Genomic DNA, 26,917 nt, shown 5'->3' with positions numbered 1-26,917 from the left:
TGGCTGCTGAGAGGAAACACACACACACACCTGAAACAACTGATCTGATGCATCACACACACACAGATTGTTTGTGGTAGACAGATGGTTCACTCTGTGTGAGGAAGCTGATCTGCCTCCCTGTCACCTCCTCCTCCTCCTCCTCCTCCTCCTCCTCTGTTCTCTCTGAATGTGATCCCGTTCACCTCTCTCTCTTCTCCTTTCTGTTTCCTTTCTGATATTGGTTGAATTAGATTTGATATTTGAATCTAAATATTTAAGTGTTTCTCTCACGTATGAAGAGGTTATGATCTGAGCAGCGTCTCTGCCTCGTTCACTCATTAATGTTCATATTTGTTTCCTCTGAGAAGCTGAGCAGTGATCTGTGGTTTACATTCAGATCTTGTGAACTGTTGTTAGAACAGTAACTTAGAAATATTCTTATGGTTGTTTCACAGATTCATGTGTGAACATCTAAAAATTGTTTTTAACAAATTTGTATCTAAATTAGATTTTGAATGAAAATGTTCTGAATCCATTTGACCTCAAGATTAATATTTAACTTATAAGAACAGAGAAACAAATCCTGGTGTAAGAAGATAAAACCTGCTTCCGCTTAAAATCTCAAATTAATAAAAGATTCAAACAACAACGCATAAAAAAAACACTTCATTATTTTGTGACTCAATGTTTTTATATTAAACAGCCGAGTGTGAGAATCAGAGGAAAAACAAAGAGCCTGTGTCCTCAAAGAACAAGAGGTCAAAGGTCACGTCCAAAAACATCAAATCACACACGGTCACATGCTGAAGGCAGTGGGTCACATGTTCTCCCCCTGATACCTCTACTACACACACACAGACACACACAGCTTTCTCCACATATCACAGTGTCGGCAAGTTGCCTCAGACCAAACTCTTATCAGCAGCATAGTTCAGGGTCTGTCTCTCTATCTCTAACTGTTTGTCTCTTTCTCTCTCTCTCTCTCTCTGCACTTCAACTTTATGTTTAGAGATAGATGTTCATACAAGTGACTTCATGTGGTGTTGTCAGGGTTGTTCTTATTATTCTAATTATAACGATTATAATATTAAAATTGTTCTTTCAGACAGATCTTCATCAGAGAGTGTGTGGTATCTATATTTAAATATGTATAAAACGAATTTCTACTTGAACTTTTATTGTGAAACGCATCCACACAGGTGAGAGGATAAGACTAATCACACTCACACAATCAGCAGCTCACACACACACACACACACACAAAGACACACACACACACACAAAGACACACAAAGACGTGAGAACACGATCGAGGACAGAAACTGTCACATGACTCTGTGTCTGAGTGAAACTCGACCTCCCACAGCGAACATCAAATATTCATCCGCTCCTTTCACGACGTCTTGGACTCTCCAGGAAAACCACAGAAATGTGAGACAGTGTGTGTGTGTGTGTGTGATTAGTTTTATCCTCTCAGACTAACCGTCAGACTAACCGCCCAGTGGAGCCGACCCCACACGGGGGGGGGGGGGGGGGGGCACGACCAGTGGGACCACACATCGTGGACTCGCCTCTGAAGTCACTGGAGGATTCAAACATCACCTGAACTGCTGCTGAGGAGCTGAACGCATCATGAGTCTGGGTACAAATCAAATGTGGTTGTTTTGTAGATGGATTTAGAAACACACAGACACACACAGACACACACACTCACAGACACACACACTCAAAGAGCTGCAGCAGTAACAGGAGTGTGTGTCTGAAGACGGCTGTTTGGGGGAAACTGGGGAAATCCAACCCCTGAGGAGAGGACAGCAGTGAAGGTCGCAGACAGAGCATGAACACACACAAACACACACACACAGACACACACACAGTCTGCTGTTTGTCTCCTGCAGGTCTTAGCATTGCTCTGATGTAGCATCAAAACATGCAGCAGCCTTATTTCCCCGTTTGGTCATCAGGGTTCACGTCCCATCGGTTCCTGACCCCTGACCTCTGAGAGCTCAGAGGAAAACAACGAGAGGGTGTGTGTGTGTGTGTGTGTGTGTGTGTCTGTGTGTGTGACAGCCGGAGAAAGGCCGAGCATGTTCACTTCCAGGCTGAAAGAGGCTGATGTGTCATCTAATCACGATGAGCTGTGTGCCGTGGTGTGATGTAAATCAATCTGTGTGTGAGTGAGTGAGTGAGTGAGTGAGTGAGTGAGTGAGTGACACACACACACGTACTTACACTCACTGACAGAGTTAGAAGTCATTCTGCATAAAGAAGTAAAATCTTGTTGAAGTGATTTTATCTCTTTTCTAATACACTGAGGATTTGTTTTTAATTATGATTAATATATATAAATATGAATTACTGAAGTGAAAGAACAACAAACTAGAATCAATGCCCTGTGTTTGTTCGTCTCCACCAATCAGAGCAGTTTCAGTTTTCCAGACTCGTATGAGGTCACTGTGACCTTTGACCTGTGAAATCGACTCGGTCCAAGTGACAACTTCTCAAATGTGAAGAAACTCCCTGAACACAGACCTGAGATGTTCAACAGGACCTTTGACCTTTGACCCCAAATTCCACTCAGTTCATGTGTGAGTGCCACTGAACAAAGTTATCAACGGAGAACATAAAAGAATCTTCAAATCATTCATGCAGTTTAAAAATAAGTTATTTAAAGTTTTAAGTCTGCAGCGTTCACCTAAACCAGATGACGTGTGTTTGAGCCTGAGTTCAGACGGACCTGCGCTCCAGAGGCGTGACACAACACGTCACACAACACGTGACACAACACAACAGATGTGACACGTTGAAGCTGAGCGAGTCGGAACATGTCCGAGCGACTGAGACTCGTTCACATGGGAGCCTCCAGATCTACACAACCAGATCTACACAACCAGATCTACACAACCAGATCTACACAACCAGATCTACACAACCAGATCTACACATCTGTGCATCTCTCGTGAACCTCCCCACATCTCGTCAACACCAACTGTCAATCAACCATCACTGATTCTCATTCCTGCCTGATTCGTCCTCAGAGACGCTCGAAGCTTCAGGTTGAGACGGAGACGAACGAGGAGACGGTGAAAAGACGAATGTGACGGACAGATGCCCTGTGACCTTTGACTCCTCCCTGCTGGTGTGTGCTGTGTCTTAAACTAGGTGCTCCCCTCTAACAGTTGTCTCTGTCACTTTTCAGCTGAAGACAAATAAAAAACAGCCTTAACAGAAGAAACACCCCCCCTCTCACCAGGCAGGAAGTGTATCCCAAACCAAGCGCTCCCTGTCCTCAGGAGGCCCCTGGCCTTGGGCCCCGGACTCAAGCTCAGGGACCTGAACGTCCAGATATCATCTGTTTGACCACAGCTGCATCATGCTGTGACTCATAAACCAAGCGCTCCCTCCGGAGCCACATGTTCCTGAAGCAGAAACTAATTTCGACAACAACAAGCAGCTGCAGGAACCTCTGTGACCACCCGGCTGGCTCCAGCTCGCTTCCAGGCTGCAGGGCCTCACGAACCAAGTGCTCCCATGGACCTGAGGTCATAGATATATATATGTATATAAAGGCTAGATGTTTCATCCGTGTTTCCGGTCAACGGAGTCGAACATCCGCATATGGCGGCCATCTTGCCACAGGCAGCTCGTCCACCCGTAACATTGTGTTGGTAGTGCTACATGTACTTTTTATATAAAAAAACAAATAAAAAATCTTGATGTATATTTGTAAAGAGAAATCTTGTACCTATATAGAACATATTCAATTTTTTTGAAAATAACATAATTATTCATAAGTATGCAGTGTCATAACTACATCTCTGACCTTTGTAACAAACCAAGCCGTTTAAAAATCGGTTGAGAATTTAGCAAGTTATGGTTATTTAAAAAGTACGTCCCACTACAACACTACCCTCAGATCTGTCTCCTCCCTCCTGAGTTGTTTCGTAACATTAATAATGAAGCGTTCAAGTTTCCTCGAGTTCCTATTTACCACATCGCAAACCAAGCGCTCCCTTTTCATCTATCAAGCGGCTCAGAATGATGAACCTTATGTCTCCACTCCACCGCCTCCATCCAAACCAAGCGCTCTCTTAACCTGTGTAGCTGCTCCACCCGTCTCTCTCACCCAAAGCTTCATCCTCTCATCCCTCCAAACCTGCAAGACATCACAAACCAAGTGCTCCCTGCAATGTTTTTGCTAAAAGCACAGGGTGACCCTGCAGAAGAATCAAACAAACCCCTCCTCTCTTCTCTGGTCCCACTTTAATGACCTGGCAAGTGGAGCATCACAAACCAAGCGCACCCTTGACTACCTCAACACAGTCGTTTTTTCCTGCAACATGTTGAGAACTAGACACAAATCAAACCAACCCCTGCTGCATCCAGAGCCTCCCCCATCACAGAGCCTGAGGGGCACACAAATCAAGTGCTCCCTTCATGGCCTCAGAGCCAGAGCTATTGACCCCCAGACACACACAACATGCACAAGCATCTTCTCTGCATCAGAATCAAACGTACCCAAGCTCATGCAAGTTCGAGAGCCCCCCCCCCCCCACACACACCATAAGCATTGTTTTTCCTGCATCTAAATCAAGCATCCTTTCCTCTCTTCCCCCTCAGTGGCTCCAGCTGGGGAGCATCACATATCAAGTGCTCCCTTCATAAACACTTTCACCTCACACCCTGACCACCCAGCTGGCATTTGATGCATCCTAAATCGAGCGCTCCCTTCATCAACACCTCAGCAGCTCAGCCTCCCTCTTCAAGCACCCCCCCTCGACCCCGCCCCCCGTAGTTGGAATGTGGTGCATCGCAAACCAAGCGCTCCCCTGATTACCTCAACGCTGGAGCTTCCCTTCACATCACGAGCACCGTGCGTGCGTGTGTTACCCCCCCCCCCCCCCCCGTAGACCCCTCCTCTGAACTGGCAACACAAACCAAGCGCTCCCTTCACCTCACCCAGAGTCTTTATCTGCAGAATATAACAACATGTACCCCCCCCCCCCCCATCTTCATCATCTTCATCAGCCCGGTGAGGACACGGGACAGACCGGGCGCTCGGATCCAGTCACCGGGACACACCGGAGGAGGGTCTTACCTCTGGAGCTGCTGAAGGCGGTGTACCAGGACACGGAGACCAGCCCGCACAGCCCGAACAACAACACCGTCAGGAAGGAGACATTACGGAGCCTCATCTCCGGAGGAGCACCGGGAGCATGTCCGCAGCGAGAGGGGGAGGACAGGGACACACAGAGGGAGGGAGGGGGAGGCAGGTAGAGAGAGAGACAGAGACAGAGAGAGACAGAGAGAGAGAGAGGCGGGCGGAGCTGTTACTGTCTGAGCAGCGGCAGGCACACTGAGAGAGAGAGAGAGGGGAGGGGGAGAAGAGAGAGAGAGGGGAGAGGGAGAGGGAGAGGGGGGGGACCGAGTGTGTGGGGGGGAGAGAGAGGGGAGAGAGTGGGGGAGAGGAGGGGGTCAGAGTGGGGGGGAAGAGAGTGAGAGGGAACAGAGTGTGTGGGGGGGAGACAGAGAGAGAAGGGGGGGGGGTTTAAGTCAATTTAACTTTATTTGTTCAGCATGAAATCACGTGATCTCTTATCAAACAGAGAGTGAATCATATTTACAGAACTGACGTCAACGACACATTTTTATAAAACGATAATAATCATAAGTCATTTTAGAAACTGAATTTGAAAAGTAGAAATACTCGAGTCAGGTATTAAAGTAACGAGTAGATATTTTCCTGGTGGTAGAAGAATCTTTATTAAAACAAACTTTGTGTGTTTAGTGATTTGTTCGATTCTCTCTCCGCTGGGAGATGAACACAATCTGTAAACTTAATTTAAATATGATGATGAAGGATTCGATGTTTCGAAGCAGCTCAATCAGTGGAAGTACAAAACTTTATTTTGATATTTTTCTGTCTCTTTAAGTTTAAACAGAGAAAATTAAATCAGATTAATTCGATTTAACAATGTGAAGTCAGAATTCATGATCGACACAAAAACAGTTTCTTGTTAAACCGGTGCTGCCTTGCTCAGAGGCCCAGTCGCTGAGGTCACACTGACCTCTAGCGGTCATGTGCAGCGGGTGCAGGTCCGCTGCTGAGATGATGGAAGTCTGTTCTGAGACAATTAGAGAAAGAAGCTCGAGTCCCTTTTACCACAGGAACGGTTCGACTCCTCATTTCACTTCCTGTGTGACGTCACCTCACCAAACTGAGTTCAGATTATTTCACAGGTCGATTTAAGCTTATGGTTATTATTATTATTACACTCTGTTGTATGACAATAACATGTCAACATATTAATCACATGTAACATGTCAATAATCTCTCAGACAAAACCAAGACGGGAAACAATGTAACAGGTGGGTTTAATGAGACTCAAACAATGACGGCATCAAACTGCTATATAACATGTCAACATATAATATTATATAGTTATTTATTATCTATAATTAATATATATTTATAAATAAGCACAGTCTATACATATAAGATCAGTTAGGGTTAGGATAGGTTAGGAGAGGAAAGAGAATGGATAGAGAAGAAGGGAGGGAGGTAAGGAGAGAAGGAGGCAGGATGGAGGGAAAGAGAAGGAGGCAGAGAAGGAGGGAAGAAGAGAAGGAGGCAGAGAAGGAAGGAGGGAGGGAGAAGGGAGAGAGGGAGAGAAGGAGGGAGGGAGGGAGGGAAGGAGAGAAGGAGGCGGGATGGATAGAAGGAGGCAGAGAAGGAAGGAGGGAGGGAGAAGGGAGAGAGAGAAGGAGAGAGGGAGAGAAGGAGGGAGGGAGGGAAGGAGAGAAGGAGGCAGGATGGAGGGAAGGAGGCAGAGAAGGAAGGAGATAGGGAATAGGGAGAGAGAGAAAGAGAGAGGGAGAGAAGGAGGGAGGGAGGGAAGGAGAGAAGGAGGCAAGATGGAGGGAAGGAGAAGGAGGGAATAAGAGAAGGAGGCGGAGAAGGAAGGAGGGAGGGAGGGAGGAGGGAGAGAGAGAGAGAAGGAAGGAGGGATGGAAGAAGAGAAGGAGGCAGGATGGAGGGAAAGAGAAGGAGGCAGAGAAGGAGGGAATAAGAGAAGGGGGCGGAGAAGGAAGGAGGGAGGGAGGAGGGAGAGAGAGAGAAGGAGAGAGGGAGAGAAGGAGGGAAGGATGGAAGGAGAGAAGGAGGCAGGATGGATGGAAGGATAGAAGGAGCCAGAGAAGGAGGGAAGAAGAGAAGGAGGCAGCGAAGGGAGGAAGGAGAAGGGAGAGAAAAAAGGAGAGAGGGAGAGAAGGAGGGAGGGATGGAAGGAGAGAAAGACAGGATGGCTGGAAGGATAGAAGGAGGCAGAGAAGGAAGGAGGGAGGGAGGAGGGAGAGTGAAGCAGAGAGGGAGAGAAGGAGGGTGGGATGGAAGGAGAGAAGGAGGCAGGATGGATGGAAGGATAGAAGGAGCCAGAGAAGTAGGGAAGAAGAGAAGGAGGCAGCAAAGGAAGGAGGGAGAAGGGAAAGAGAGAGAGAAGGAGAGAGGGAGAGAAGGAGGGAGGGATGGAAGGAGAGAAGGAGGCAGGATGGATGGAAGGATAGAAGGAGCCAGAGAAGTAGGGAAGAAGAGAAGGAGGCAGCGAAGGAAGGAGGGAGAAGGGAAAGAGAGAGAGAAGGAGAGAGGGAGAGAAGGAGGGAGGGATGGAAGGAGAGAAGGAGGCAGGATGGATGGAAGGATAGAAGGAGCCAGAGAAGGAGGGAAGAAGAGAAGGAGGAAGCGGAGGAAAGAGGAAGAAGGGAGAGAGAGAAGGAGAGAGGGATAGAATGAGGGAGGGAGGGAGGGAAGGAGAGAAGGAGGCAGGATGGATGGAAGGATAGAAGGAGGCAGAGAGGGAAGGAGAGAAGGAGAGAAGGAGAGAGGAGGGAGAGAAGGAGAAAAGGAGGGAGGGAGAGAAGGAGAGGAGGAAGAGAGTAGGAGGGAAGGAGAGAAGGAGGCACGGAGGTAGGAGAGAAGGAGAGAAGGAGAGAAGGAGAGAAGGAGAGAAGGAAGAGAGTAGGAGGGAAGGAGAGAAGGAGGCACGGCGGTAGGAGGGAAGGAGAGAATAAGAGAAGGAGGGAGGAGGGAGGGAGGGAGAGAAGGAGAGATGGAGAGAAGGAGGGAGGGAGAGAAGAAGAGAAGGAGGAGGGAGGGAGAGAAGGAGAGTAGGAGGGATGGAAGGAGGGAGGAGGGAGGAGGGAGGAGTAAATCAGTGTCGGAGACTCTGACGCGGAAGAGGAATCTTCACCGGAGAAGGACGAGGAATCCTGCGGGGAGAAGGACGAGGAATCCCGGCCCCAGCTCAGCGTCTGTCGGTCTCTTACATTTATTGACTCCCGGGTGTCATCGGCCCTCGGTCCGGCGCCTGGACTCCTTCCATCCGGGGTGTCGTGTGCTGGTGCCGGTGTGGAGCCGCTGGATCCAGGCTGTGACCGGGACGTTTCTTCACGTTGTCCCGCTTCCCCGAGCGGGGAGCTCCGCTGATCACCCCGACGCTGGAGCCCTCCTCCCCGCTCCGCAGGGTTGCACCGCTGTCTCCGGGCGCTTGAGCTCTGATCTCGGGGCGGTGGACGTCTCTTCACCGCGAGAACACGGCGCTGAGCGGGTCTGAGGCGGCGCTCGGCGGAGCTCAGCTCCATGTTGGAGGCGGGAGGCGGCCGGACACACGCAGACCGAGGAGCCGGTCCAGCCGCGGGGACACGTTCTGTCTCTGGGTGAATAACAGGAAACCAGCTCAGCCTTGTACGGACCGGTACAAGTAGCTTCTGAGACGGGGACAGCTCCGGGACACATCGAGCAGGGCGACCCGCCTCTCGGACTGGAGGAGCTCCTACAAACCCGGGTCTCTGCAGCAGAACCGAGACCTGTGCGGTGCTTAGTCTTGAGTGCGGGCAGACATGGCGGACTCAGGCCGGATCGGACCGGCGGACCCCGAGGCCGCGGCCAGCCGCCCGGAGAGCCCGCTGGCCGTGAGGAGGAGGGGGCAACGGTCCCCGGGGCTCCGGGCCCGGCACCAGAGCTCCGCACCGGGGCACTGCTTCAGGAGGGTCACGCTCACCAAGCCCACGTTCTGCCACAGCTGCAGCGACTTCATCTGGGGCATCGTGGGCTTCCTGTGTGAAGGTGAGAACCAGCAACCTCTGCTGCCTTGCTCCTCTGACCTGAGGAACCTTAAGCAGCCTGGATCACGTGATCAGGCTCAGGTGTGAATTCAAACTGAGTAAAGTTTCACTGACGATGCTTCCTTTCCTCCTCTCTCCTTTCCTTTCCTTTCCTCTCCTTTCCTCCTCTCTCCTTTCCTTTCCTTTCCTCTCCTTTCCTCCTCTCTCCTTTCCGTTCCTTCTCTATCCTCTCCTCCTTTCCTCTCCTTTCCTCCTCTCTCCTTTCCTCTCCTTTCCTCTCCTTTCCTCCTCTCCTCCTGTCCTCTCCTTCTCTTTCCTTTGGCGGCCTTGTTGTCCCTTCTTTCCCTTTCTATAGTTTCCTTTCCTTTCTTGTCCTTTTTCTTTCATTTCCTCTTCATCTTCATCACTTTCTTTGCTTTTCTGTCCTTTTCTTTCCCACTAAGCCTCATCTTCATCATGAATTCAACAGTCCAACTGAAGAGCACATCCAGGACACACACAAACACACACAAACACACACACACAAAAGATTAAGGACTACTAGTGTGTTACTGGGCACGGATCGTGTGCGTGTGCGTGTGTGTGTGTGTGTGTTTTGTGCAATCAACTCGTGATTTATTTCTTCTGGTTGGCATGGCAACAGGAGACTGGCAGGGATGCTCCGTGCTGGAAGAATGTGTCTGTGTGAGTGTGTGTGTGTGTGTGAGTGTGTCTGAACGAGTGAGTGTGTGTCTGAACGAGTGAGTGTGTGTGTGTGTGAGTGTGTCTGAACGAGTGAGTGTGTGTCTGTATGAGTGTGTGTCTGAACGAGTGAGTGTGTGTGTGTGTGAGTGTGTCTGAACGAGTGAGTGTGTGTCTGTATGAGTGTGTGTCTGAACGAGTGACTGTGTGTCTGTGTGAGTGTGTGTCCGTGTGTGTCTGAAAGAGTGAGTGTGTGTCTGTGTGAGTGTGTGTCTGTGTGAGTGAGTGTGTGCGTCTGTGTGTGACAGCAGAGGCATGAGCATCCTCAGGTCACACACAGCAGCAGTGAGTGGGGGCTCAGCTGGGTTGTGTAACGTTTCACTCAACACAACCTGTGATGTCACCAGCATGCGGCTGAATGTTCCCACGACATCTAAACACCGACGCTTTGTGTCACGTGACCTGAACCAGAAGCTTCAGATCCTGGTCATCATCGTGTTGTGGCCGATAGTTTCTAGTGATTTTTCTACCCATGAGCCTCGGCGGCTGTTGCTATCGAGGAGAGGTCACTCAGAAGCTTGTTGTTGCAGTTGTGACAGGATGGTGGCGCTGTTGCTCCTGAATTCACCTGAAATTCATCCCAAACTTTAAACTGAATGACTCGAGCTTCAGATTGTGTTTTCTCCAGCTTGTTTAGATTTCTACAAAACCACAAGTTGAAGGAGACATCCTCCTGTTTATCATTTTAGTGAGTCGTGACTGTAAAATGTTCACATGCTCTAATGTTCAGAATCACGTTCCTCAGACTGTCCATCGCTGCAGCTCCTCTTCTCAGCCTCTGTCTCAAACACCTGGTTTCAGCTCCTGTCTCTTTAAGATAAAGTCTGCTCTAATTGGCCAGCTGCTCCACTGTGCTATGATTGGTCAGCCTCTTACTTTACCTGCTTTGTGAGGGGGTGTGTCAGCTGCTATGATAGGAAGGATGTTTAATGAGTTTGTTCAGAAGAGATGGAGAATCAGAGGGTGCTCGTTGACTCTGAGTCGTTATCAGACGTGTCCATGGCGTGTCAGTTCAATGATATGTTTAAAGAACAGACGGGACCGGAGGTTATCCAGGTAACTGAACCACTAACCTGCTCCGTTGCTGGCCAATCAGATCGAAGGACAATCGCTCACCTACCGGATCCTGACCAGGACAAATGAGTTGAGTCTCCAGCAAAGTGAGAAATGTAAATGTCAGCAGATTTCTTCACAGACGAGAGGAATCGTTCCAGATCCTTCATGAGTTCAAATAAGAGAATAAATAAATAAAGTTATAACTTCATTTCAATTCAACAAAGATTCTTTGGGACAGTAAAGCTTTTATTAAACAATGAGTTGACTGAGACACTTGATAACTTGCTCTGTTGTTAAGATGAAGCTCGGTTAAGTGAAGCCAAACCACAACAACACGTCCTGTTGAGTTCAGTGCGACAAACTGACGACAAACACCACAAACTACATGTCAGTTCATCTTAGAGGCAGCGCGGTCACCGCAGTGACAACCGGCACTCATATTATAGTGTTTTTCTGTTTAGTAGTTTCATTCCTTTATTATTCAGCTCAGAAAGTGTTTCACTGAAAACTCTTAATTACACAGAGAATAAATGTTCTTTATCAATATTTCTACATTCAAAGACACAAAATAACAAAGAGAAAACCATAAACCAGCGACTTTATATAGAAGGAGGAGGAGATTTCTCCTCTTTCTTCAACTCCTCACATTTCAGCAGTGAACCTCTGTGTTGGTGCCTTGCTCAGCGGCCTCTGTCCTCTCTGTCTCCTCAGTGTGTAACTTCATGTGTCATGAGAAATGTCTGAAGACGCTGAGATCGGTTTGTTCCTGCGTGGCTGCGTGTGCAGTCCGGGTGAGTAACACACACAGACACACACAGACACACACACACAGACATGGTGTTTATTGATCAGCACTGATCACTGCTGCACCGATCAATCCACCGACAGTAAACACAGAGTGAAGCGCTGAGTTTCATCAATGTGCACACGACTAGATGTTTTCCTTCTGACGCCTGCTCCTCACGTTTCATGATTCTGGCATTAAAGGGGACATATTATGAAGGGGGGGTGAGGGGGGACGGGGCACTCAAAACAGGTCAATCTGGGTACAAAGGTAGTTTTTTAAATGATTACAGACATTTCATTAAGACCCCAAGGAGCCATATCAACTGTGGGGAAATGGGCATATGGTTAAACTGAGTTGTAGCTCAGTTTAACCAAGGGTTCAAGTAAACTGGAATCTTATATTAATACAAAAAATCAACCTCAATGGCGACACACATTGTGGACTTTATGATCTAAATTTTGATTAATGAAAGAAAAAAGAAAAGAGTGGAACCACCACAGCTCCAGTAAATCTCCACCTCCCTCTTTCTCATTCATGAGAGATTAATCTGTCGATGCCTCGCGCCACACTGATGTCACTGCCACCAGGGGGCAGCGTTCGTATCGGAGATATTTAGGCTTCATTGCTGGAGGAAGTGGAGACGTGTCATGTATCTGTGGTTCGTGGCAGCAGAAGGAACCAAGTGTTGCAGTTTGTTTTGGGGTTTTTAATCCGTAACTATTCAATTTGTATGTTTTATTGTTCTTTCAGTTGCATTAACGCTATGTGTACTTACGCTGCCCCCTGCAGGTGCCAGTGGCTCACTGCTTCGGTCCGGCAGGTCAGAAGAAACGTTTCTGCTGCGTCTGCAGGAAACACACGGAGGGAAACACGGCGCTGCGCTGCGAAGGTCAGATCCTCCAACCATCTCCACATCTCCACCGTCTCTCTGTGGAGCAACACATCAGTGACTCATCGTACAATAACAACCTGTGACTCAAACGTGTGTGTGTGTGTGTGTGTGTGTGTGTGTGTGTGTGTGTGTGTGTGTGTGTGTGTGTGTGTGTGTGTGTGTGTGTGTGTGTGTGTGTGTGTGTGTGTGTGTGTGTGTGTGTGTGTGTGTGTGTGTGTGTGTGTGTGTGTGTGTGTGTGTGTGTGTGTGTGTGTGTGTCTGTGTCTGTGTCTGTGTGTCTGTGTGTGTGTGTTTCTCAGTGTGTGAGCTGCATGTCCACGCTGACTGTGCCACGTTCAGCTGTGCCGACTGTCGCCGCTGTCACCTGGACGGGACCCTGGAGCAGGTGAGCACCACATTGTACAGTTGAGTACATTCAGACCAACAGGGCGTCTCACCGACAGGATCTACTTCCTGTTGCTCCAGGATACGGTTCCCCACCACTGGAGGGAGGGTAACCTGGCGTCAGCGGCGAGGTGTGAGGTGTGCCGGCGCTCCTGCGGCTCGTCCGACGTCCTGGCGGGGATGAGGTGTGAGTGGTGCGGCATCACGGTGAGAACCAATCACAGCGCTTCACAGGAGATCATTGTTATTAATAAAAAAACAGTTAAAGCACCGTCAATCAACCAATCAGATACAAGCTGATCACATAATCCGAAAAACTTACCTTCAGAACAATAAATAACGATCAACTTTAAACTGATGAGTTAATAAATATTCTGATATAAATACACAAGAGAATTCAACTTATTATGAATCAGTAATATATGATTGACAGGTTATTCAGTGAATCAGGTATTTTCACATCATGATAGACGGTGTATTTACAAAGGGATCAAATCTGGGCTGTTTAATTCTCGATGATTCTTGTTTTCTTGATCAATTCATTAATGATTCTGCTCACACTCACTGAAAAGTGAATTAAACTCACTGTTTCTGTTTCACTGTGCAGAGCCATGCGGCGTGTTACCTCAGCGTGCCACCAGGGTGCACTGTGGGGCGTCTGCACGGCATGCTGCTGCATCCGGCCTGCGTCCAGCTCGACTCCAGAAACTTCAGCAAGATGCACTGCTACCGAATCACAGAGAGCTGCAGCCCCGAGCTGGGTACACACACACACACACACACACACACACACACACACACACACCTCCTAACCACATCCTCTGTGAGGCTGCACACACACAATGGGTGAGAAGCAGAGACATTGTCTCACTTCTGCTCTGAGCTTGGAAGTGATAATGAGGCTTTTTCAGCTCAGATTTCAAAGAAACAATTTATAAAAACGGTTTTCAGATGTGAACTAAACCACTGACATGTTCCTGACCTGCTCCTGACATGTTCCTGACCTGCTCCTGACCTGCTCCTGACATGATCCTGGCATGCTCCTGACATGATCCTGACATGCTCCTGACATGTTCCTGACATGCTCCTGACATGCTCCTGACATGCTCCTGACATGTTCCTGACATGTTCCTGACCTGCTCCTGACCTGCTCCTGACATGATCCTGGCATGCTCCTGACATGATCCTGACATGATCCTGACATGATCCTGACATGCTCCTGACATGCTCCTGACATGATCCTGACATGCTCCTGACATGATCCTGACATGATCCTGACATGTTCCTGACATGTTCCTGACCTGCTCCTGACCTGCTCCTGACCTGCTCCTGACATGCTCCTGTCATGCTCCTGACCTGCTCCTGCTCCTGACATGTTCCTGACATGTTCCTGACATGCTCCTGACATGCTCCTGACCTGCTCCTGGCATGCTCCTGTCATGCTCCTGACATGCTCCTGACCTGCTCCTGCTCCTGACATGTTCCTGACATGTTCCTGACATGCTCCTGACATGCTCCTGACATGCTCCTGACCTGCTCCTGACATGTTCCTGACCTGCTCCTGACATGCTCCTGTCATGCTCCTGACATGCTCCTGACCTGCTCCTGCTCCTGACATGTTCCTGACATGTTCCTGACATGCTCCTGACATGCTCCTGACATGCTCCTGACATGCTCCTGACCTGCTCCTGACATGTTCCTGACCTGCTCCTGACCTGCTCCTGACATGCTCCTGACCTGCTCCTGACATGTTCCTGACCTGCTCCTGACATGTTCCTGACCTGCTCCTGACATGTTCCTGACCTGCTCCTGACATGTTCCTGACCTGCTCCTGCTCCTGACCTGCTCCTGACCTGCTCCTGACATGCTCCTGACATGATCCTGACACTGAGTCGCCCTTGTTTCCATCAGATAACTCAGATGACGTGGATCCGCCTGCCGTGGCGTCTAAAGACCTTCAGCCGGCCGCTGCCGAGTCAGGTCAGTTCTCAGAGTCTGTGCACGGGAAAATAAACAATCTGGGTTTTAACCAACTAAACCTTCAGTTTACATCAAAACTCTGGATCAACACTTCAGGTTTCCAGTCGGGGAGATAGTTCCATGTAGACTGAAACTCATGGTTGTTAGATGAACAAGCTCAGGGCAACGTCATGGCTTTGAGATCGAGCCCAACAGAATCAGTCATTAGCTGCAGGGGGCGCTGTTCCTCTGTCAAAGGGACATACTGTTGATTTAATCAGACTGAATTTGTAGAAACATCAGAGCAGACACATAGAATACCTCTTTGTATTCATTTGAAAGCTACACAAGGAAGATTTGACGTGTGTGTGTGTGTGTGTGTGTGTGTGTGTGTGTGTGTGTGTGTGTGTGTGTGTGTGTGTGTGTGTGTGTGTGTGTGTGTGTGTGTGTGTGTGTGTGTGTGTGTGTGTGTGTGTGTGTGTGTGTGTGTGTGTGTAACAGGTAAGCAGTTTCTCAAGGTGTTTGACGGGGATGATGCAGTCAAACGGAGTTACTTCCGACTCGTCTCCATTTTTCGAGCCACAAGGAACGAGGAAGTTGTGGTGAGGATTCGACTTCTGTCTCTAAAACACACACACACGCACACATGCACACACGCACACACACTATACTACCATTAACACCACTATCAGCACTACGTTCACTACCAGTGGAGCCTGCTTGGTTTACTTAAAAAATAACATTTGAGATGTTTGCACATCGATCACATAGTAACATTGAATGGGAAGCTGTATTTCAAAATAAAAGCATGATGGTTTTGTAACAGCAGCTATTACCTCAGTTAATTCACCAGTGAATGTGACGGAAACCAAACTAATTAAAATCTAAACTCTGCAGCTCATTCGTCTTTGTGCTCAGACATAAGTTAAAGTTGCACTACCTGTGTTCTCCTGCAGGAGGCGGCACTGAGGGCCTTCTACCTCCCAGATGACCCTCAGGACTTCGAGCTGCACGAGGTCGGCGGTCTGCAGCGGCTCCACAGCGACGACGTCCTGAACCGTAATGGCGGTCCCGACAACCGGAGCTCTCTGAAGGACGGAGGCGACGCCTGGCTGCTGAGGGCCAAGCCCCGAGCAGCTGAGGTCATCCAGGTGTACGCCGGCTGGCCCAGGTGAGGCATGCTGGGAAACAGAGTTCAGCGGTTCAGACGTTTGTGTGACGCTGCTGGTTTGTGTGCTGGCTTTAGAAATAGAGTCGGACAGAGTCAATCACATGTTGTGTGTTTAGAGAATGAAAATCAAGACAGTCAATGAAAAGTCTTGAATGTTGCATCAGGAACAGTTTTTTAAAGTTTATAAAAGTTTGTGTTCAAGCCAATTTTTAAGATGAAGTTTTCAAATAATCCTGAGTTCATCCTTGATGCAGACGCATTACCGCAGGTTGTGGCCATTTTGACCTGTTTGTGTGTTTTCAGGTCGGGTGCAGCTTTCGTAAGTGTCTCCGTCTCTAAGGACGCCACGGCAGCTTCAGTCCTCACTGAGGTCCTCAGTCAGCTGGACAGACAGGTACACATTGTGTTTTTTAATATTGTGGAAATTAATCTGCAGCCGCGAGCGTGTGTCACAGCAGAGTCTCAAGGTCACATGACCTTAGCCTCCAACGTAGAAGATAAAGTAAACACAGATTGACATGGAAGACTCACAGCAGCAAGAAGAAGGACAAGAGCTGATTGACAGGTTGATGGTTCAATCCCTGGCTCCTGTGGTCTGCTGCAGTGTCTTCGGGCAACACACTGATTCTGAACTGTCCACGATTGTTTCAAATGATTATATAGATATTAGATTAGATTCAACTTTATATATATAATATATATATATTGAAGCAGTCTAAAAGATTCATTTCCAAACAACAGTTTTTTTATTTAAACGCAGTTTATAATTATTACTTTATTTGAAAAAAGTTCAAATAAATGAGTTTTTAATAATTATTTTTCCGTTTAGCTCCAATTCAGTGAGGACCACCTCACTACTGCCCCCTAGGTGAAGAGAGGTTGAACAGCATGAATAGGAAGTGGACAGTCTCTGTAGACCAGTGATTCTCAAATGGGGGTACGCGTACCCCTGGGGATACTTGAAGGTACTCCAGGGGGTACTTGAGATTTTTTTTTAATATATTTAAATTAGCATCCATTCAAAAATCCTTGAAATTTTTTATTTAACAAATATTCAATAAAATATAAGTGTTAGTTCATGAACTAAATTTTATATTCAGTAGGATTTTCAATTTAATTATCATAAAAAAACAGAGTCTCCCCCATACCGATGGTTTGACCCAACCTGGCACACGCCACCTGTCATCGCCTGTCATCACCTGCCTTGAAAACTTCAACAATGGAGTCGAGTTGAAGTGCAGCAGCAATGCTGCTGAAACACGGAGGGACAAGTACCAAAGAAGGCGAAACCAGAGCAGAGAACCTTCCCTAAACAACACCGTGAGAGCTTGTGCCTCTTCGGAGGGGCGCTAAAACGTAAAAGTTTTCCGTTGTGAAGTGAATTATTCATAACAAGAAGTCCGCGTATATTTGCTCGCTTTATGACCTTAAAGCGAGCAAATATTTCACAATAAAATAACAGAAAGACACTTCAACAATATTAACAATAACATAGATTGGGTTATTTACACTTTTTGTTTTTTCTGTGGGGAGAGATTAGCCAACAGTGGCATTAAGCCACCACATCTTCAGCGGTATCTCCAAACAAAACATGAAAGTCATGTTGGTGAGCCACCTGAGTTTTTTAAGAGGAAACTTTCTGAATTCAGGTCATCTCAAGACACGATGCAAAAAGCCTCCCAGAAGCAAGCGGAAACAAGCTAACCGGCAGGAATTCTTTTCGATCCTTAAAGAAGATATTTTAAGATGATGAATATTAAAAAAATATGTTTTGAGCTAACTAACTAAGTTGATGATTTATTTTTTGGGAAGAAGTGTTTAGCTATAATTAAGTTCATGAGTTCAGTTTGAGAACATATCTTTATTATGATCCCAAAAGAGGTCACTTTAAGTTGATAATTATTTTGAGGTGCACAAATCTTTATTTATATTGAGATAATAATTAAAGTCTTTAGTTATTTTTATATCTTTTTATTTCGAAATAGTTCAAGAGAGACCACTACAAATGAGCAATGTCATAGACATTGATGGAGTTTTAAATTTGAATGTGTCTAGTTACAAGGATTAATAAATCACATTACATCTTTCTTTCAACCAAAAATGCTTTGCGCTGGTCAGGGGGTACTCGGCAGAATTTTTTCTTCGAAGGGGGTACGTCACTGAAAAAAGGTTGAGAACCACTGCTGTAGACGATGAAGTAAATGACCCACAATGCAGTGGGGCGATAAATGAGCAGCTGACGTGTCTGTCGTTCCAGGAGGAGGACGAGTCCAGCTTCAGTCTTCTGGAGGTCTTCATGAGCAGCAAGCAAGGTGAGCGTCCGTCCTTCAGCGCGTCCACAGAATAAACACCAGCGTGTTCCATCCCCCGGACGCCTGGAGGAACAGCCGTCACTCAGATCTGAAAAACATTTTCAATGATTTAATCGTCTCATGATTTACTCACAACCTCAAAGTATAATTTCTCTGAACCGTTGAAGTCGTGTGACTGTGTGACGTGTAGTAGAGCCAAAGGTCACGACCTCTCCTCCTGTCCTGTAGTGCAGACACAGACGCTGACGCCTCAGGAGAAGATCCTGGACAAACTGCAGGAGATCAGGAAGGTGAGAGGAGACGCAGCCGCACGCCGTCCACCACCTTCAGCCACAATATTTAACTTTCTAAACTGGAGGATTAAATGAGTGTGAGAATCAACAGAATAGAAATAACAGTTCCTTTTTCTACGTCGCGCTGCAGTTGTCCCTGCGACAGATGAACCAGACTCGGTTCTACGTCGTGGCGAACAGGAAGCGGGCGGTGCAGGTCAACCTGCTGATTGGAGGACTGCCCCCCCTGCTGGCCAGAGAGGAGTATACCCAGCTGATCCAGGAACAGCTGACCATCAAGAGTGAGTCTGAGTTCCGTTATCAAGGGTTAAAGGTTTTGGGTCGGACAGGTTTACTCACAACCTGTTTAACCGTCTGCTACCAGGGTCACGTCGTTTGTTTGTTTGTTGTGACTCACTGCTGACACCTTGTGGCCGGAGGTCATGTTTTCAGGTTGTCTGTCACAAATTCACTGTGAAAGCATTTCAAGAATTTCTTCAAATTTGGTACAAAAACCTTCAGTTAAAGTCACAGATTCACGGAGATTCTAGATTGTGTGTAAGCGCTCGTCTTATCGAGGTCATGACCTGTCCCCCTCCTCCCCCTCCTCCCCCTCCTCCCCCTGCAGGTCACCTGGTCACCGTCACCCACATCTACCCCAGTCAAGGTGAGACGGCCGCCCTGCAGCGTAGATTAAAGCTTTCCTGGTTTAGTGATGCATATGGAAACTGTGTGTGTGTGTGTGTGTGTGTGTGTCTGCTCAGGTGCGGTGGTGCTGCAGGTCTCGTGTTTCTCTGAAGCAGAGCGGATCTACATGTTGGCTAAAGACACGTCCGTCAGCAACAAGACGCTGACGTCCCTTGTCGTCCCTCAGATCCTGGTAACGTCTCCGTCACTCAAAGAGGTCACATGATCAATGATGTCACACAGAAAACACAAAAAGACGTCATGCATGGTTTATAGTGTCCAGTCAGTTAATATGGAGGCGGAATGGATTAGGACATGTACTGCAGCCAGCCACCAGGGGGCGATCTGGATCATAGAGATAATAAATCTCAAAGTTGTAACATGAGATAAAGATAGATAAAGACTAGACAGAATATAAGATATGATAAAGTTTATTAACTCATCACGTGTCAGCTCTTCTTCACTGATCGGACCTGTTGTCGTTCCTCAGCCCAGCAGACTGGCTGCAGACGTCTGCCCCCTGCTGGTGTTCGTCAACCCGAGGAGCGGGGGCCTGAAAGGCCGCGAGCTCCTCTACAGCTTCAGGAAGCTCCTGAACCCTCATCAGGTCTTTGACATGTCCACAGGAGGACTGCTGGCTGGGTGAGAGCAGGAGGTGCTGGGCTCCGGTCCGAGGAGTGTGACCCTGAATGAAACGTGTGTGTGTGTGTGTTGTGTGTTGGTTTCGTGTCCTCGGGTCAGTCGCAGTCTTTTGAGATAAATCAGGACGTTTGTTCGTCTGCAGCCTCGTGTGACGTGTCTCTAACTGCTCTTCGTCTCCGGTGCAGTCTCCACACCTTCAGGGAGGTTCCCAGGTTCCGGGTGCTGGTCTGTGGGGGGGACGGGACGCTGGGCTGGGTGCTGGGAGTCCTGGAGGCCGTCCGACACAAACTGGTCTGTCGAGAGCCGCCCATCGGCATCGTGCCTCTGGGAACAGGTCAGACCAACAGCAGCTTCAGAAGCTCCTCCTACTTGTTCTTACTGTGATGTCATTTCCTGGAGAATCTTCACCAGAAGAACTGACAAACAACATTCTCTCTTTAAAACTGAGGTTTTCATCAATAAAAACATAAAGATATTCATCCTAAGAATTTTAAATATAGAAACATGAATCTATTGTTTCTTAACTCTTAGTTCTTATTTGAACTGAACAGTAATGATTATTTGCTCACGCTCCTCTCCGCCACTAGGTGGTGCCTATGAGCTTATTGTTTTTCACTGCACATTACAAATCATAAAGACTTCATAACAATCAACACATGAGGTAGAAGTCAGAGGCTTCCACTTTCTGCTGCAGCATCAATGAATGTTAAACTGTCCCTTTGTCCCTTTGTCCCCTCGTCCCTTTGTCCCCTCGTCCCTTTGTCCCCACGTCTCTTCAGGTAATGACTTGGCTCGTATCCTGCGTTGGGGGCCGGGCTACAGCAGCGAGGACCCCCACCACATCCTGGTCTCTGTGGACGAAGCAGACGAGGTGCTGATGGACCGGTGGACCATCCTGCTGGACGCTCAGGACATGTCTGAGGACGGACAAGGCAACGGCTTCCTTGAGCCGCCCAAGGTCTGGTTCAAGATCAAACGCATCAGATGCTTATGAACCAAACGTCCACACGTGTGCAGAACAGGTCACGTGGTCTCTAACTGTAACTCTACTGTCGCAGATCGTACAGATGAACAACTACTTCGGTTTGGGCATCGACGCAGAGCTCAGCCTGGACTTCCACACGGCCCGAGAGGACGAGCCTGATAAGTTCACCAGCAGGTAGCTTCACCTTCAGGTTCACACGTAGCTGATGACCACACACTGACTGACATGTGAAGCACATGAGGCTTCCTGCTCCACCCACACGTTCTCCACACGTCCCTCCAGCCTCGGTTCCTTGAGATCAGGCTCCGGGGACCGGCCTCCACCAGTGATCACCTCACTGCTCCTCCCTCACACACACACACACACACACACACACACACACACACACACACACACACAGACACACAGACAGACAGTCACACACACACAAAAAAATGAACCTTGTTATTGTTCCAGGTTCCATAACAAAGGCGTGTATGTGAAGGTCGGTCTTCAGAAGATCATTTACACCAGGAGTCTCCACAACGAGCTGCAGCTGCAGGTGGACTCTCAGAACGTCCCACTGCCCAACATAGAGGGACTGATCTTCCTCAACATCCCCAGGTAACACACATGCACACGCACTATACACACTCACACACAAGAGAAGAAAAGTCTTCATAACCTGTGTGTGTGTGTGTGTGTAGTTGGGGTTCAGGCGCTGACCTTTGGGGGACAGAGGTCGACGGTCGCTATGGGAGGCCGAGCATCGATGACGGCCTGCTGGAGGTGGTGGGGGTCACGGGGGTCGTCCACATGGTGAGACAACTCCTAAATTAAATTTGTTTATGTCGAGTCTGGGAGACGAATGAGTCCAGAGTGAACGAGAGCAGCCGGAGGAAGATCTTCAGAACAAAGAGAAAAGAGTCAAGAAGCTTCAAGATGTTAAAGTAAATATCGACGTCTGAAGAACCAACCTGTCGCTTCCTGGAGGAGAACGTTCAGACAGGAAGTGACTGAGCAACTGAAAGATCTGATATATGAAATATATAAGGACAGAAAAGAGAGAGAACAAGAACGTGACACAAACAAAGGTTCACATGATCCTTTATCGTCTGATAATAACAAGAGTGTGTGTGTGTGTGTGTGTGTGTGTGTGTCTCTGTCTCTGTGTCTCTGTGTGTGTGTCTCCGTGTGTGCAGGGCCAGGTGCAGAGTGGCCTCCGATCTGGGATCCGTATTGCTCAAGGGAACTACATCAGGCTGACGGTCAGTAAGCCCATCCCGGTGCAGGTGGATGGAGAACCCTGGATCCAGCCGCCGGGTCACATCATCATCTCTGCCGCTGGACCAAAGGTACGGACCCACACTCCTAAAGTCGAACAAATACACAAACCATGTTCTCTCGCCGTACATCATACGGTATATGAAGTGATTTAAATTGTGTGTTGAGCGGTTTGTTGTGCGTGTGCAGGTCCGGATGCTGAGGAAGTCCAGACAGAAGCAGAAGAAGTCTTCAGCTGGAGCGAAGGACGCTCGCTCAGAGAGTCCGTCCTCCAGGGACGCTGGACACTCGTAAAGAGCAATGAGCAGCTCCAGGTTCTTCTCAGACATCATGAACCAACCGAATCAAACCTCCAGAGGATGGGAGGTTTGGAAGAAGCTGCCAACACGTTGTGATTTATTCTTCTCGTGTGAAATCCCATAATCGCCCAAAGTGGATGTTGTGGTGAAGCTGATGAGCTCCGTCTCCGTCTCTGAAGCCACGTTGACCAATGAGCTGAGACTGGACCAGTTCAACTGGAGACGAAACCCTGAACTGGTCCCAGTGGAACAGAAGCTAGTTCTTCTTCATGCTGCAGCTGTTACCGGGTCATTCACAACATATATTATATTATAGGTATATATATTTAATATAACATTTCGTTTAGTATCATCATCTCAAGGGAAATCAACTACACATGACCATATCATTCTATGATGCATTTAAAGTAACTGGAGTGTGAAGAGACCATGTGTTAATAAACAACGTTAATAAGTTAGCATGTGGCTAAGTTATCATATCTAAAGCTACCAAGTTAGCATCCTTAGCTTTTTTAATTGAATAAATAAATTATGAATAAATTGTAATGACATGATTTGTTATAGGCTTGTTACCATAGAAACCATGCTGCAGGTTAACAAGGCCTTTTCAGTCGATGCTAACGCTAACGGTTAGCTGCTTTCACACGGGTTAACGTGAAGAGACCATGTGAACGTCTCCCTCTAGTGGCGTTAACGTGAAGAGACCATGTGAACGTCTCCCTCTAGTGGCGTTAACGTGAAGAGACCATGTGAACGTCTCCCTCTAGTGGTGTTAACGTGAAGAGACATTGTGAACGTCTCCCTCTAGTGGTGTTAACGTGAAGAGACCATGTGAACGTCTCCCTCTAGTGGCGTTAACGTGAAGAGACATTGTGAACGTCTCCCTCTAGTGGTGTTAACGTGAACGTCTCCCTCTAGTGGTGTTAACGTGAAGAGACCATGTGAACGTCTCCCTCCAGTGGTGTTAACGTGAAGAGACCATGTGAACGTCTCCCTCTAGTGGCGTTAACGTGAAGAGACCATGTGAACGTCTCCCTCCAGTGGTGTTAACGTGAACGTCTCCCTCTAGTGGTGTTAACGTGAAGAGACCATGTGAACGTCTCCCTCTAGTGGCGTTAACGTGAAGAGACCATGTGAACGTCTCCCTCTAGTGGCGTTAACGTGAAGAGACCATGTGAACGTCTCCCTCCAGTGGTGTTAACGTGAACGTCTCCCTCTAGTGGTGTTAACGTGAAGAGACCATGTGAACGTCTCCCTCTAGTGGTGTTAATGTGAAGAGACCATGTGAACGTCTCCCTCTAGTGGTGTTAACGTGAACGTCTCCCTCTAGTGGTGTTAACGTGAAGAGACCATGTGAACGTCTCCCTCTAGTGGTGTTAACGTGAAGAGACCATGTGAACGTCTCCCTCTAGTGGTGTTAATGTGAAGAGACCATGTGAACGTCTCCCTCTAGTGGTGTTAACGTGAAGAGACCATGTGAACGTCTCCCTCTAGTGGCGTTAACGTGAAGAGACCATGTGAACGTCTCCCTCCAGTGGTGTTAACGTGAACGTCTCCCTCTAGTGGTGTTAACGTGAAGAGACCATGTGAACGTCTCCCTCTAGTGATGTTAACGTGAAGAGACATTGTGAACGTCTCCCTCTAGTGGTGTTAACGTGAAGAGACCATGTGAACGTCTCCCTCTAGTGATGTTAACGTGAAGAGACATTGTGAACGTCTCCCTCTAGTGGTGTTAACGTGAAGAGACATTGTGAACGTCTCCCTCTAGTGGTGTTAACGTGAAGAGACCATGTGAATGACTCCCTCTAGTGGTGTTAACGTGAAGAGACCATGTGAACGTCTCCCTCTAGTGGCGTTAACGTGAACACCTGGAGAATTATGGTCAATCTATCAAATTAGTGACATTCGCAGCAGATAAAAACTTTCTAGAAAACTAGATGAATCTAACTTTACGAGTTAAAGGATCTAGTTCTTACTTCAGAGCCAAATCAACTTTGTAAAGTAAATAAATAGAAACTACGAGAGCTAGCGATGGAACATGTCCAGTTGCCAAGCAACACACGTGAATTTAGTCCTCTGTAAATATTCACTCTAAAAACATAAATACATAATAAATATAAATAAATATATTTAATGAAGCCTCTGGTGGAATTTACCATATTTCAATTTGAGGCGAAAACTTTATTTTCAATCATTTTGCTGCCAAAACTGAATGAACAAATATTTGTTTATATTTTCCCGATTTGGTGCAAAATACTTTGAGTGAAACGTCAGCTTTTGTAGATTTGGACGTTGAACGATGACTCAGCGGTTTGTCCACCGACTTCGTCCACATTCCCAGAGACTCGCTCGTTACCGGCGATGAGCACGTCTGCTCGTTATGAGGCCACAACAGTATTTCTGCTGTAGTTGTAATATTTACATTTCTAAATTCCAGTTCTGCATTAACCGATTCATTTTGATGTTTTTCTATGATTTGTTAAAGTTGTGTTTGATCGAGGATTCTGTTTTATTCAAAGTCTCAAACCAACGTTCTGCATCGTTTTCTTAATGAAGGAAGTTCACGTCTGAATTATGTAAATCCAGACGACTATGGTGTGTGTGTGTGTGTGTGTGTGTGTGTACTTGTACAGCTATGTTTGTGAGGACCAGTTTGAGTCTACAACCCACAAAGTGAGGACACTAAGATGGTTAGGGTCAGGGGCTAGGGAATACATTATGCCAACAAGTGTCCTCACTGAGATAGCTGTACGTGTGTGTAGAACTGTACAGATCTGACAGTGTGGTATTACTGTGGTATTACTGTGGTATTACTGTACTTCTGCCTCCATATGTCATGTTCAAAACTTTGTTTTTCCTAATCTCCAGTTTTTACTTTGTAACTTTCAATGTAATTCTATAAAATAATCAACTTTCACAGACTTGAAACTTAATGTAGAGAATGAATCCGTCACATTCTCAAGTTCATGACACCAGTGAATTTTCAATGTTTAATTTTTGATTAATCAACTAATGACTTTGCGTCTTGGAGACACAAGGAAATGTCCATGTCCAGTAGCAGCTGGTAGGGGTCTGCAGGGGCCAGTGGGGGTCAGTAGGGGTCAGTGGGGGTCAGTAGGTTCCAGTAGGTTCCAGTAGGGGTGAGTTGGCCCCAGGACAGTGTCGCGACCCCTTAGATGAATTCAAACTAAAGTTTCTGATCCAGAAGAATCTCAATTAAAATACTTGAAAGCTTTTTATTTGTGTTTAAATACTCTGCGTCAATCACCTGGAATTCCTTCTACGTGTTAAACGTTTTGTTTTCTTGTTGACTGTCACGTCTTTCTCACTGATGCTCAATTGTGCTCACGTTTAGTTAAATGTTGAAATGTGCTTTAACGTGCTTTCTCTGCATCTCGGAGTCCGTTGTGCCTCGTGGCGTCTGACTGTCGTGTCGATGTTGCGCCCCCTGGTGGTGGTGTGTTAGCAGTAGTGCCTCATTGACACCCTCAGTGCTCTGGCATGTGGTCGTGTGTGCTGAGCTGACGAGCCTCATGATTTCTGCTGTAGCTGCGTTCAGTTTTGACCTGAAGTTTTATTGAAGAGATGATATTTATATTTTTGCAGGTTTTTTTTGTTTCCACTGTAAAGTTTTAACTGTAAATTGCACTAATTATTTTACAGATGCTCTTAGATGTGTCGTCCAGGTTATTATTAATGTTGTAATAACTAAAGCTAAATATTTAGAACTATATATGTTTAAATAACGATTCTTATCTGTTTAATTACAATAAAGTAAAGATCATCTAAGAGTTAATTATGCTGTTTGTGGTTTTTATGAATATGTTTATTTCCTCCCAGCAGAAGCTTTCAGTCATAAACATATGATTGATAATGGGTCAAATAACCGGGTGAAGCTTTGGCCTCAGACGATCAGGTTTCTCGCAGGATCAATAACATCTATTTAACTTCCCTCTAGCGCCACCAGCAGGTCAAGCTTTTCACTGATCCTGTGAAATATGATTATGATATGATATCTTTAAGGTCATCATTTAAATTTGATCAACGCAAGAAGAAAAACTTTAATTTTCTCCACGTTTGTGTCTCGAAGACGATGGATTTGACATTTTCAGAACAAAGGAAAATAAGTTTTAAACACATCATCAATGTATCATTGACTTTCTGGGCTGAGGTTAATTTTCAGTCGTAGTTAAATCATATTAAAATACATCTTTTCATTTGAGTTTGTTAACTGTCTCGTGGAAACTTTAAAAGATACTAAGATACATTTATTTATCCCAAACACATGCACACACACACTCATGTATTTGTGGGACATTGTCCTCTGGTTTTAACCTATCAGGTGCAGGAAGCACAGGGCAGTGG

The 26,917-nt window shown here is 47.0% G+C and overlaps 2 protein-coding genes across 3 annotated transcripts in view; one reads left to right on the top strand and one right to left on the bottom strand.

The window, feature by feature from the left end:
• LOC133958597 (alpha-1,3-mannosyl-glycoprotein 4-beta-N-acetylglucosaminyltransferase B) overlaps positions 1-5,326 on the bottom strand; it is a 30,365-nt gene extending 25,039 nt beyond the window's left edge. For both annotated transcript variants that reach the window (XM_062393485.1, XM_062393487.1), the window contains exon 1: positions 5,081-5,326. In XM_062393485.1, the coding sequence (XP_062249469.1) occupies positions 5,081-5,177 (97 nt within the window). In that variant the 5' untranslated portion in view covers positions 5,178-5,326. The remainder of the gene's footprint in view (positions 1-5,080) is intronic.
• Positions 5,327-8,220: 2,894 nt separating this feature from the next.
• On the top strand, positions 8,221-26,325 carry LOC133959061 (diacylglycerol kinase theta). The gene is made up of 23 exons (XM_062394144.1): positions 8,221-9,103; positions 11,611-11,690; positions 12,476-12,575; positions 12,878-12,963; positions 13,044-13,169; positions 13,570-13,723; positions 14,874-14,942; positions 15,423-15,523; positions 15,878-16,092; positions 16,396-16,486; positions 18,350-18,404; positions 18,633-18,694; positions 18,828-18,978; positions 19,305-19,343; positions 19,441-19,556; positions 19,854-20,005; positions 20,191-20,339; positions 20,785-20,963; positions 21,064-21,164; positions 21,447-21,593; positions 21,677-21,788; positions 22,172-22,324; positions 22,443-26,325. The coding sequence occupies exons 1-23, from the start codon at positions 8,878-8,880 to the stop codon at positions 22,545-22,547; spliced, it is 2,769 nt and encodes a 922-aa protein (XP_062250128.1). The 5' UTR covers positions 8,221-8,877; the 3' UTR covers positions 22,548-26,325.
• Positions 26,326-26,917: the final 592 nt, after the last annotated feature.

Source organism: Platichthys flesus, chromosome 8 (assembly GCF_949316205.1).
Source record: "Platichthys flesus chromosome 8, fPlaFle2.1, whole genome shotgun sequence".
NCBI classification, from domain to species: Eukaryota; Metazoa; Chordata; class Actinopteri; order Pleuronectiformes; family Pleuronectidae; genus Platichthys; species Platichthys flesus.
This window is presented reverse-complemented; position numbering and strand designations above follow the sequence as displayed.